An 11,151-nucleotide genomic window follows, 5' to 3' on the forward strand; every position below is an offset into this window, starting at 1 on the left:
CCTGCTGATCTCTTGAGGTGCTTTCCAACCTCTGATATACTGTGATACTGTGATATGTTAATGTTTGTTCAGAAGACATCTGAGTGACAGATTATGGATGTCCATGTTACTCAGAAAGCTTTTTGTGTTTTGCAACCTGACCTCCTACACAACATAGCAGCCTGTTCCCATTACCCGTGGGAGAGAGGCCTGGACATGTTTTTTTCACAAGTGGTGTTTCACAAAGATGCCTATTGCTGGTCTTGAGGTCTGGGAAAAGAAGAAGCTGTATAAGTAGCTCATGGTTATGATTTCTTAATGCTTATTTTTGACATTCATTAGAGTTGGTTAGTGAACTGTATAAGCTTGCATGATATCAACAGAAATCTAATCGATATGGTCAGATGGCATCTAGAGAGGATTTCATCTGACAATGTATAGGACATAAACTAAGGAATGATTTATGCAGCACTTAGGAGCTCCCCAAATGTTTTGACCAACACCATTGGCTAGGATGAAAACCTAAGCCTGAGATCACATGGAAACACTGAGGCTACAATTAAGCTGCCTGAACAGTGATTGCTTGCACTTTTGAGGTGGTCTGGTGAACCTGAGACATTAACACAGACCTGGTGGTTGTAACCCAGGACCTAAAGGGGGTAGCTTCTAGGGAGGTTGTCAGAGGCCAGCTGGAAATCTTCAGGTACCTTACTGGCACTAGATACCTGTCCAGTCAGCTGAGTTGAGCCATTACTTTGCAGGCTCAACCCTACCACAGAGTCTGGAAAGTTGATCCATTACTCAGCTCTTGTGAGACCTCACCTGGAATACTGCATACAGTTCTGGTTCCCCCAGAATAAGAAGAACATCAAACTGTTGGAGCAGATCCAGAGGAGGGCCACAACGATGATCAGAGGGCTGGATCACCTTCCCTATGGAGACAGGCTGAGGGAGCTGGGGCAGTACATTATGGGAAAAGAAGGCTTCAGGGAGACAAAGAAGGCTTCAGGGAGACCTTATAGTGGCTTTCATTACCTGAAAGGAGCCTGCAAGAAAGCTGGAAAGGGACTTTTTACAAGGGCTTGTAGTGATAGGACAAGGGTAAATGGATTGAAGCTTGAGAAGGGAAAATCTATGCTGGATACTAGAATAAATTCTTTACAGGGAAGGTGGTGAGACACTGGAACAGGGGTCATGGATGCCCCCTCCCTGGAGGTGTTCAAGGCCAGGTTGGATGATCTAGTGGAGGGTGTCCTTGCTTATGGGACTACCCATAGAGTTGGAACTAGATGATATTTAAGGTCCCTTCCAATCCAACCCATTCTATGAATCTATGAATGGTTCAAATAATGCATTTAACCCTTGATAAACCTTTAGCAAAGACTGCAGCCTGTGAGGGCTGGATTCAACCACCCAAACATAGGTGCCTGGAGACAGTGTAGGCTCTGTGGGGCACTGGGAAATGCTGGTCTCCCAGAAGTCCTGTTTCATAGCTGCATGGGTGACTTGGGTACCCTACAACATTCCAAATGCACTAAATACATGTTTGAAGAATTTGCCCTGCATGGGCAAATCTGTGTCAGTTAATAAAGGTATGTTTTACAACTACACACAAACCCAATAACCAGACATATAGTAGAGTAATTAGCAAATAGGACCATAACCTTCTTAAAAAGCTGTGAGAAAATGGCAAGTGATTGTATGGATTGAGCTGGAAACAACATCCATATTCCCTTTTACTGAAAGGGGTGCTTGTGCCTGCGGACAGGCAGAGCTGTTGGCACCAGAAGGCTTCCTTTTTGGTGGTGCATAAGACACATTTTGGTGGTAATAAGACAAGGAACAATGGATGCAAACTTGAACATAGAACACCTCAACATGAGGAGAAACTTCTTTACAGTGAGGGTGACAGAGCACTGGAACAGGCTGCCCAGGGGGTTGTGGATTCTCCTCTGGAGACTTTCAAAACCCCCTTGGATGCATTCTTGTTAGGCCTGCCCTAAGTGATCCTGCTTTTGGCAGGGGGGTTGGACTCAATGATGTGTGGAGGTCCCTTCCAATCTATAACATTCTGTGATTCCTCCTAATGATGTGGCTGGAATGGAGAAGTTGCCACATTCATGCAGGCAAATGAAATGCTCACATAAACACATGGAATACTTCTCACAAAGAAATCACTCCATTTTGAGCTCTTGATGTTTCTTCTCAAGAGAAACTCACCAAAAAAAAAAAAAAACCAACAAAACAAAACAAACCCCAAACCCCAAACCAAAAGAAGTGCTTTGCAACTGAAATCAGAACTTTGAAGGATACCAAAATGCATAGACTAAAAATATGCCATTATAAACTTCATCCTCTAAGTACTTCATCTTCCACGGTTTGTAAATTGTGTTGTATCTCTCTCCTCCAAAGCACAACCACATCCTTAGTACTCGTCTTCCTTTTGACATTTTCTGTGCCCTGAAAGTACCCTCTACTTTTTCCTTATATAGGGAGATTATTGCTCTGCTCCAAATCTGAGGAGCTGTTCTGCCATCTCCTTGAGACCTGCTTCTAATTCATATCTGAAGGGAACATGTGCCCTCAATTTGTATTTTATACTATTGGAATTGGTTTAGTAAGAAAAATTATCTTTCCCTGTAAATCTTATGTTTGCAGATCGTCTCTGCTAAAACAGCACAATCCATTTAGACTCACATACTTCTACAATACTTCTTGGTTTAATTGTCATTTAATTGAATGGACATATCTGTTACACATTTTTTTCTTATAATGCAGTGGTTTCTATTACAGTAACCTGAAACTTTCCTCTAAAATGGGCTGAATAATACAGGTGTTGTAAGAGATAATACATTTTGTTAAGGTTGTATGACTTCTAATATTATCAGCTGAGCTACAAAGACTAAAGAGAAAATGGATGACTGTTCAAGCAGTGGTGGGGGGTTTTGTGGTTTTTGTTGTTGTTTGTGGGTTTTTTGAGGGTATTTGGAAAAAAATGCAATTAAGCTGAAAGTGAAGCTGTCTTTTTCATGAACTTTTTGTAGCATATATATTTTTGGCCCAGAATTTTATTTTTTTTTAAATCGTCTTAATTCTTGAACTCACTGAAATTAGGAGAGATTTACTAACTACTAGAGTAGCACTTGAAAGTACCCTGAGTAAAGAGGTTTATTTGTCTTTTATATGATGTGTCTGCCTGTGACGACAAGAGACTTGTTTCAGCTATGTCAGAGGTCCTTTCTAATCTACATTTCCAAGCTTATACCTAGTTCCTAAACCCCAAAACAAGAAAAAAACCAAAACATCTACACTTGCAAAGGCTAAGAGCAGACGATGAGGAAAGAGGAAGAGAAACTGAAAGCATGAAGTGTAGATTGGTGCTACTGAGACTCACTAACCTAATTACCCATAGGATTTTTACCAGAGCTTTTGTGGGGTGATGGAGTTCAGAGACATCTGACTGTTCCTTTTTCTGTTTGTTTCTGTGATGTTTCATGCCAGAATGCATTTTTAGTGGTTGGAAGTTAAAGCTGGCTTTTGAGTATTAGTGCAAGTAATGTATCAAGGACACAATGGTATAACAAACATAATTTATTAGGAAACTTTTATGTCTCAGGTGAAATTGTGATAAATTGCATAAATGCAGTTTCTTTACAATAAATAATTATGGAGACTATACTCACACAGAATTTGGACAGAAATCCATATTGACCTAACAGTCATGAAATGCTGGAAAATTCAGCACATGAAAACATGCACTGTGCACACAGAAAAAAACATTGCAATTAACAATTAAACCAGCTGATGCTTTTCATTTGTCTGACAATCCGTTTGGCACGAGGATCAAACTGGAACTGGGTTGTTCCATGGAAGAAATAGACATAGCCTAGAAAGAAAATTTAATTCAATTACACTTTATAGGTGACTACTTTTCAGTATTTTGGAAAAAAATCCCAAATGTCAACAGTCCATGTATACCTGCTATTTTTCATTTCCATGTCATTAAGATTAATAGCAGGTTTTGGAAACCAAGTTATTTTATCTACAGAAGCCCAAATGTTCAAGTAAACCCAAACTAAAGACATGCTTTACTTACCATCTTTCTGGAAAGCAGCATCAACTCTGCCGATTTTTCCAAAGTCAGAGGCTATTTTCCTGGGATATCCATGATCCATGGATCTTTTATTTTCATCATATCTTAACACAAGAAACATCATTACCATTTGCAAGGAAGTAGACCGCATTTTGAAAGTTGAAAGCAAACTCTGCTGTTACTAAGAGTCCTATAAAGGTTAGCCAAAATAGCTTTTTGATTCTGTTAAGTACTAAAGTTCTCACATTATGTGTATCTTGAGATTTGAAAATCATGCCTCTGGTAAAGTTGTAACTCTCAATAGCCTTAGGAATTCAGCCCAGGAATTTAAGGATGCATTTCCGGCCTGTCCAGAGCCTTGGCCATCACTTGCACATAAAGTGAGTTTCAAATTTGAGGTGCTGGCTACCCAGTTCAGCATAAAAGCAAAACATAAAACCTGGGAGTAGAAGATGGTAGTACAGTCCTGAAACACTTGTATTAGTGTCAATCATGCACTTGAACAAACTTACTCTTTCGAAATTATTGTGATCTACACTTGCATTCTAAATATGATTAACTGTAGAACTGCAGAGTATTTATAGGTAGTTTGTAGAGAAATTCAGTTGCAGCACTTTTTATTAGTAGTTTATCATGTTTGAAATGTGAGAAATGAACTCCATCACAATATTGCCCATGAAAGCAGCACTGTGGTGCAGAAAAGTGAATAACTTACTAGGAAATCACTCTTTCATTGAGGGGGTATTTAATTCATTAAAAAAAAAAAAAAAAGTACATTCCTGCTACAGAAGTCTAATGAATGGCAAAAAAAGAATTAATGGAAAAGTTGACATTTCCTAGCAAATGTTTAAAACTTTTGACTTCGAGAGACTCCTGTTTAAATTTCTCACATACACCTGGTTAAAATACAATTGCATTTGAATTTTATAGTCTTCAGGGACAAGAGAAGATATGGTAACTGCAGGGTAAATCTTACCTCCAGTATCTGTCAGCTATAAAGAAGTATGTCTTGCCCGTGGTTTCATCACTGTAAGCTGCATTAATTCTTTTAACAGTCTTCGGGAACCCCAAACGATAGATTGGTTTAGGATAACCAGGTGCAATGTCATATCCCCTGAGGAGCCAGTATTTACCCTCTGAAAAATACAGCATTTAGTTTCATTTGAGATGGTCAGCAAACACTGTGTCTTAGATACCAGTATTATTTCTTTCAGTTTACTTATTTACGAAATGGTTCTAACTGTTCCATTGGGACTCTATCATGAAGACAGTGAAAAGTTTTTTTTTGTTTTTATGAGCAAGGCATTAGAATCATGAGGTGTATTGATAGTACTTTTGCCAGCTGTTTTTCAAATGAATATAAAGTGTTCATCTGGGTAGCAACCTAGGGAGGGCAGGAGATTGCTGAGTTAATCCAATTACATTGGATTGGGATATTAACATTATTAAATTTCTGTTATATGCTATTTAACTGTGGAGTCATATATTTTGAAAAGTAGAAAATGTGGATTAAGAAAAGCCCATCTAATCAAAGTGTATGGGTAATTTTAGATGCAGTGAACATATTTATATGTGGTAATATGTAATGCACTACAATTTGTGCAAATGAAGTTATTTGATACACTTAATTTAGACCTTTAAAGGAAAAGAATAATTTTCCTCTCACAGGACATTTTTCCACCAACACTTTACAGTTTTTTTGCCTTGCTTTGATTGGTTTTGTTTGTTTGTTGTTTGGTTGGTTGGGGTTTTTCTTTGGTTGGTTGTTTTTCCCCAAAAAATATCACAAAATCTTAAAAATCATATCAGTAGCAGTAGTGTGCAAATGCCTGTACCTGTCAATTTGATTTGGCAAAAGTCATTCTGCACAAAGTGAAGTGCTTATTAATGGGAACCAGGCTTGAAGAAGAGAAGCTGTTTTCATATGTCTTTTCTCAGGGCATTAACAGAGGGGCAAGGTTTTGGGGATTATGATCTCTGGAGATCCCTCACAGCAATATATCTCTGTGATCCTCTGGCTTAATTATTTGCAGAGCTGTAAGAGTCTCTGTTTCACTGATCTTCCTTAGCACTTTGAATCTGTAGCTGCACAGTTTGTAAAGGATCAGGGAGTGACTGGTCAGAAAAAGTAGGGAATTTCAGATTCAGTTACCTTTAAAAAGCAAAACTTCATCCCTCTCAGCGTTTTCATAAGCAGCTTGAATTCCCGACGGCAAGTTTGGCCAGAACAGTGATATAAAATTGAGCTCTGTCTCTGCCCTCTCAGGATGTTTGCGCAGCATATATCTGGGTTAAACAAAATTTCTTTAATAAAATAGTTCCATTCCTACCATAGATGTAAAATAACTATTATAGCTCTTGGTGATTAACAGGAGACATGAGTACCTGGATGTGAATATCCTCCTCCACTAGATATAAAGGAAATCTGGATTGATTGTAATCTTAAATTTAACACCTCAGTTACAAGCTAAAAATCAGGCAAGATGAATATAAGCCATTCTATTTCTCTGCAGTACAAGCAGGCTGAGTTGGCTTCAGTAACCACCTAACAGACATCTTTCTACCTAACAGTGCTGTGAGTTCTACCCCTGCTCTTGTATGGAAGAAGAGCAGCAAGGTTACAGTGTGTGACCCATGGGCACATTGCTAAGGGATATATGAATGCCCCTGCATTGCTATGCATGGAATTCAATTCAGAGGGAAGTCTGTTAGAGCAGTGCCCATGGCAACAGCTGAAGACCAACCTGTCTTATCAACTAGAGCTCTTAGGATTAATTATTTGAAAACTTTCCCTTGTGTAAATGCATGATGGTTTTCTAGTGCTTCTCTTTGTACTACATTCCAAAAGGATGGCTTTCCCTCATGGATTACGTTAAGTACTGAATATTTAAATGAGATAATACATATGATTATTTTGGTTACCTGCCCTTGAAGAACATTATTTCTCCACGTAGGGTAGTAATAGCATCAAATGTCAAGTTTGGATCACAGGCTTGTGGGGTTACAGGTCCTGTTGGCTGCACAGCAGCATTAGACTGTCCTATAGGAAGAATATTTTGTCTTTTAGTATGAAAAAAATATAAAGACAGTGTTCAGAAGGTCTCAGAGGACACAAAGAATCCTCTTTACACATAATGAAAGGACATACTGTGTTAAACTAAGGATGTGTCACTAAAAGCAGAATTTCAAGGCTGATAAAATTAATTTTGTTCATCTTTTCTAAACTGATTTTTTTTTACAGAACTGGACCTCAGCTGAAGTTAACTCCCAGGCATTTTCTATCTTGTTATCTACTGTTCAGCAAAGGTTAAACTTCTTACTTTGGCAGAATAAGCATATTTAAAATATATTCTTATTAATGCTTACGAGCCTCCCAACTAGAAATATTAAGTAAAAATATTTTTTCTTACCATAGATGGCTTGAATGCCATCAATGTCATCCTGAGGAAGAAGGAATTCACTGGGGTCTGTGTAGGAGTAAGCCGGATACATCAGCGCCCCAGGATCACTTGAATGAGACAGACCCAACGAATGGCCAAGCTCATGGGCAATAACAATGAACAAATTGTAGCCTGTAAGAGAAAAGTAATATCAAACAAGGTAAAATCTGTTTCAGCATTCAGTACAGTCCACTAAATAGGAAACATTTATATATCCCCTCCCCAAGATACACTACATGTACAAGAGAGGCTGTAAGTAATGTTATCAACATCACAACTCCAAAATATTTTAACAGAAGAGCCATATGAGTACTTAAAGAATACCCAGCCTTAATTGTGGTCTCATTGTCCTTATGTCTTAAACACAAATCCTGTTTCTTCTGCTATCACATAAACTGCTCAGATTGAATATCATGCCAATCACAAGTGAGGGTTCAACAACCCAACAGAATAAAAACCTTCAAAACAAACACTGAGATGAGAGTTTTGGTAATACTTGAATATCCTACCTAGCACCAAACTTTGAAGTGTTAGGTTAATAAAGATGAAGGATTTGATTCCACTGGATCTTCCTGTATCTAGGTTTTAGGTTTCATCTGAACAAAAAAATTATTTTTTAAAGTGCTGGCTTAGTTGCCATCATAAACCAATATGACCTAAAAACCTGTTTTCTGTCACTTTTATTCACTTTTTGCCTGTAACCAGACACAAACTATCGTGTGAGCTAAGGTTGTATGAGGCAAAACCATATAAATGTATCCAATTACAAAGTCCTTACCTCTTCCATCTTTTGTCCAGGCTTCTTCCTCATCGAGGTGCACATCTCCACCAATACCCTCACCAGGCTGGAAAGCATGAGCCAGCTGCCCATTGGGGCCATCAAACGGAGAGTTGTCACGATGATCTGAAAGGAAGAGACAAAAAATCAGTTAGAATCTTAAATTATTTCTGCAATTGCTGGTGGCAATTTAATACTTAAAAGTATCAATATTACCTCTATAAGCAAAAGAGATCATTATATCTGCTTCTTTGTCCTCAACCTTTTGGAATGTTAGTGGTGTCACATTGCTCCAGACATGGAGAGCTTTTTGGATTGCTTCATCTACATCAGCTTGTCTCATTTTTGGAGTATAATTCAAAATCCTTCAAAGCAAACCCAGCACATTATAAATCATCAAGAACACAACATTTTAGCTGAAAAATAACAACTTGTATAGAAGTCAGAAATCTTAGAATGAATGAAATCTTAGAAATCGTCTTCCAATGAAAATTAATAATGGCTTTAATTCAGAGATCACTTTCTAGAGTGTCTGTCTCCCAGAAATCAGTTAATCATTCTGGATGTCCTTATATGGCGTAATATGCTTAATTTAGACTCCCCACAGGTTGGAATAAAACATTTTTATATTTCTGAAGCAGATTAGAAAAGGTTACCTGTATGTCAGATTATTTTTTTTCCATTTGGGATTTCCTGCTGTAAACACATATTGCCCTATATCAGGTACACCACATCTGGGCTTTTTCATCATCCCCAAAGTTTCAAGATCAGGTTTCCCAGTCACTTTCAGTCCAAAGAATGCCTGCATTTCCTTCAGCTTTTCAACAAGCTGATTTTCACCAGTGCTTCTCAAATGAGGATGGTGATCCCTTTGAAGATCATAGAAATTCCGTAGATAGCTCTGAATCACAAAAAAAAGAACATTGTGACATGTCAATTCTGTCTTCAGTCACACTTATATTTTCTAAGTAGTCTTGAACTGTTTCCATATCAGCATGATCTGTGTTTACCAGGAGCAAAACCAGACTATTTTCTCCAGGAATCGGTGTGAAGAATCAAGTCAGATCTGGATTAGTATTCATATAGTTTTCTGAGTTTCTTGTTTCTCTGATGGAATATATGAAGAAATGTCTTCAGATTTTTACTATTAATAATTAAATCTACACTTTTTCATAGTGGCCATATTACTCTAATGGCAAAAATATGTTGTTTGTTTTTTTTTTTTTTCAAGGAAACAGAAATTGGCAGGGAGATTCCACACAGCCAAGGCATCCAACAAAGCAAGTGACTACTGCTAGACACTCAGCGCTTGGTGAATCATGTAATTTATTTTTAGCTATGAAATATAATATTAGAAACTCAGGTCTTTCTACTAAATGTCAACAATTTTGTCTCCAATAAATAGTGTTATGTCTATGTAAGTGTTGTATTTCTCACAGATGTCCCTTTTTTCAAAGTATTTCACAAAAGACCCATTCAGTAAAACATTGAAGCAAGTGCTGGCTTCAATCAAGTTGACTCCCTTATGTTACTGAGAGCAGCTGTATCACAAGATTCGAAGCACATTCTGAAATGTAAATTATTGGTGACTTTGGCTGTTTCTGCAGAACCACAGAGCATTGTTGCTAGAACTCATATTTCAGTAATTTTGTTATTACTTTACTGACAACATCAAAAGTGAAGTTATGCAATATTCAGGTAAGTTTAGGGTAAATAAGTTCCACATAATTGTCACACATTTTCTAGATGGACAGGAAAGGCTTTCTCTTGAAATCTCTGTCATAGCCTGTGAAAAGAATTGAGATTATAGTTGTTTCTTGAGCTATCTTAGGTTTAGAAATGCACTGAGAAATATTTACCTCTACAAGCTGCAGGGTTTTCCCTTCATCTTCTGTTTCTGGAGCCACAGGAAAAGCAGAGGAGATGGCCACATACAGCACCAGGAGAAGCAAAAGAGTCTTCATCCTTCTCTGAGCTTGTCTGCCTCAGTTTCACTCTTGAGCTATTGAACACACTTCTCAGCTCTGTTTATATAGCTAATTTGTAAATCAATGGCAGTGACTCATGCTGTACAATATCCTCTGATTAGTAAAAATGATGCATAACTGTTTCATCATCAGGTAGTGACGCAATGTGTTTAACTAATGTTACTGTCCTTATTTTGCCTGAGACTTCTCTTTTGGGCAATATTGTAGTGTGTTTAACTAACAAGGAACTGTTTTTCAGTTAAAATCTGGTGCTGCTTTTCTTCTTTTTCTTTTTCTTTTTCTTTTTCTTTTTCTTTTTCTTTTTCTTTTTTTTTCTTTTTCTTTTTCTTTTTCTTTTTTTTTCTTTTTCTTTTTCTTTTTCTTTTTCTTTTTCTTTTTCTTTTTCTTTTTCTTTTTCTTTTTCTTTTTCTTTTTCTTTTTCTTTCTTTTTCTTTTTCTTTTTCTTTTTCTTTTTCTTTTTCTTTTTCTTTTTTCTTTTTCTTTTTCTTTTTCTTTTTCTTTTTCTTTTTCTTTTTCTTTTTCTTTTTCTTTTTCTTTTTCTTTTTCTTTTTCTTTTTCTTTTTCTTTTTCTTTTCCTTTTCTTTTTGTGTGTGTGAATAATGTATTTAGAGTACTTATGGTACAAGGTCTTGACAAACTAAAGAAATTATCAGAAATAACGCATAAAAGTTAATGTAATATAGACTTTTGAATAACATTCTATTTATATGATACATACGTTTTAATATTTAACAAAATACAGCATATTATGTCATAATATGAAATAAAAATATGTTTTAAAGTGTAAAGAACCAATCTTATCCAGGAATAATCAGCATCATAACTGCAGAAAAGCTGTCATCAGTTAACTAATATTTCTATCTGAAACAGTCT

At 36.9% G+C, this 11,151-nt stretch overlaps 1 protein-coding gene across 1 annotated transcript; it reads right to left on the minus strand.

The window, feature by feature from the left end:
• Positions 1–3,764: 3,764 nt before the first annotated feature.
• On the minus strand, positions 3,765–10,254 carry LOC128972164 (interstitial collagenase-like). Its single transcript, XM_054388024.1, has 10 exons — positions 10,150–10,254; positions 8,947–9,191; positions 8,507–8,655; positions 8,291–8,416; positions 7,483–7,644; positions 6,995–7,112; positions 6,225–6,358; positions 5,049–5,208; positions 4,076–4,176; positions 3,765–3,865 (listed from the first exon to the last, which is right to left on the minus strand). The coding sequence occupies exons 1-10, from the start codon at positions 10,252–10,254 to the stop codon at positions 3,765–3,767; spliced, it is 1,401 nt and encodes a 466-aa protein (XP_054243999.1).
• Positions 10,255–11,151: the final 897 nt, after the last annotated feature.

The sequence above is a fragment of the Indicator indicator genome, chromosome 1 (assembly GCF_027791375.1).
Source record: "Indicator indicator isolate 239-I01 chromosome 1, UM_Iind_1.1, whole genome shotgun sequence".
NCBI lineage: Eukaryota > Metazoa > Chordata > Aves > Piciformes > Indicatoridae > Indicator > Indicator indicator.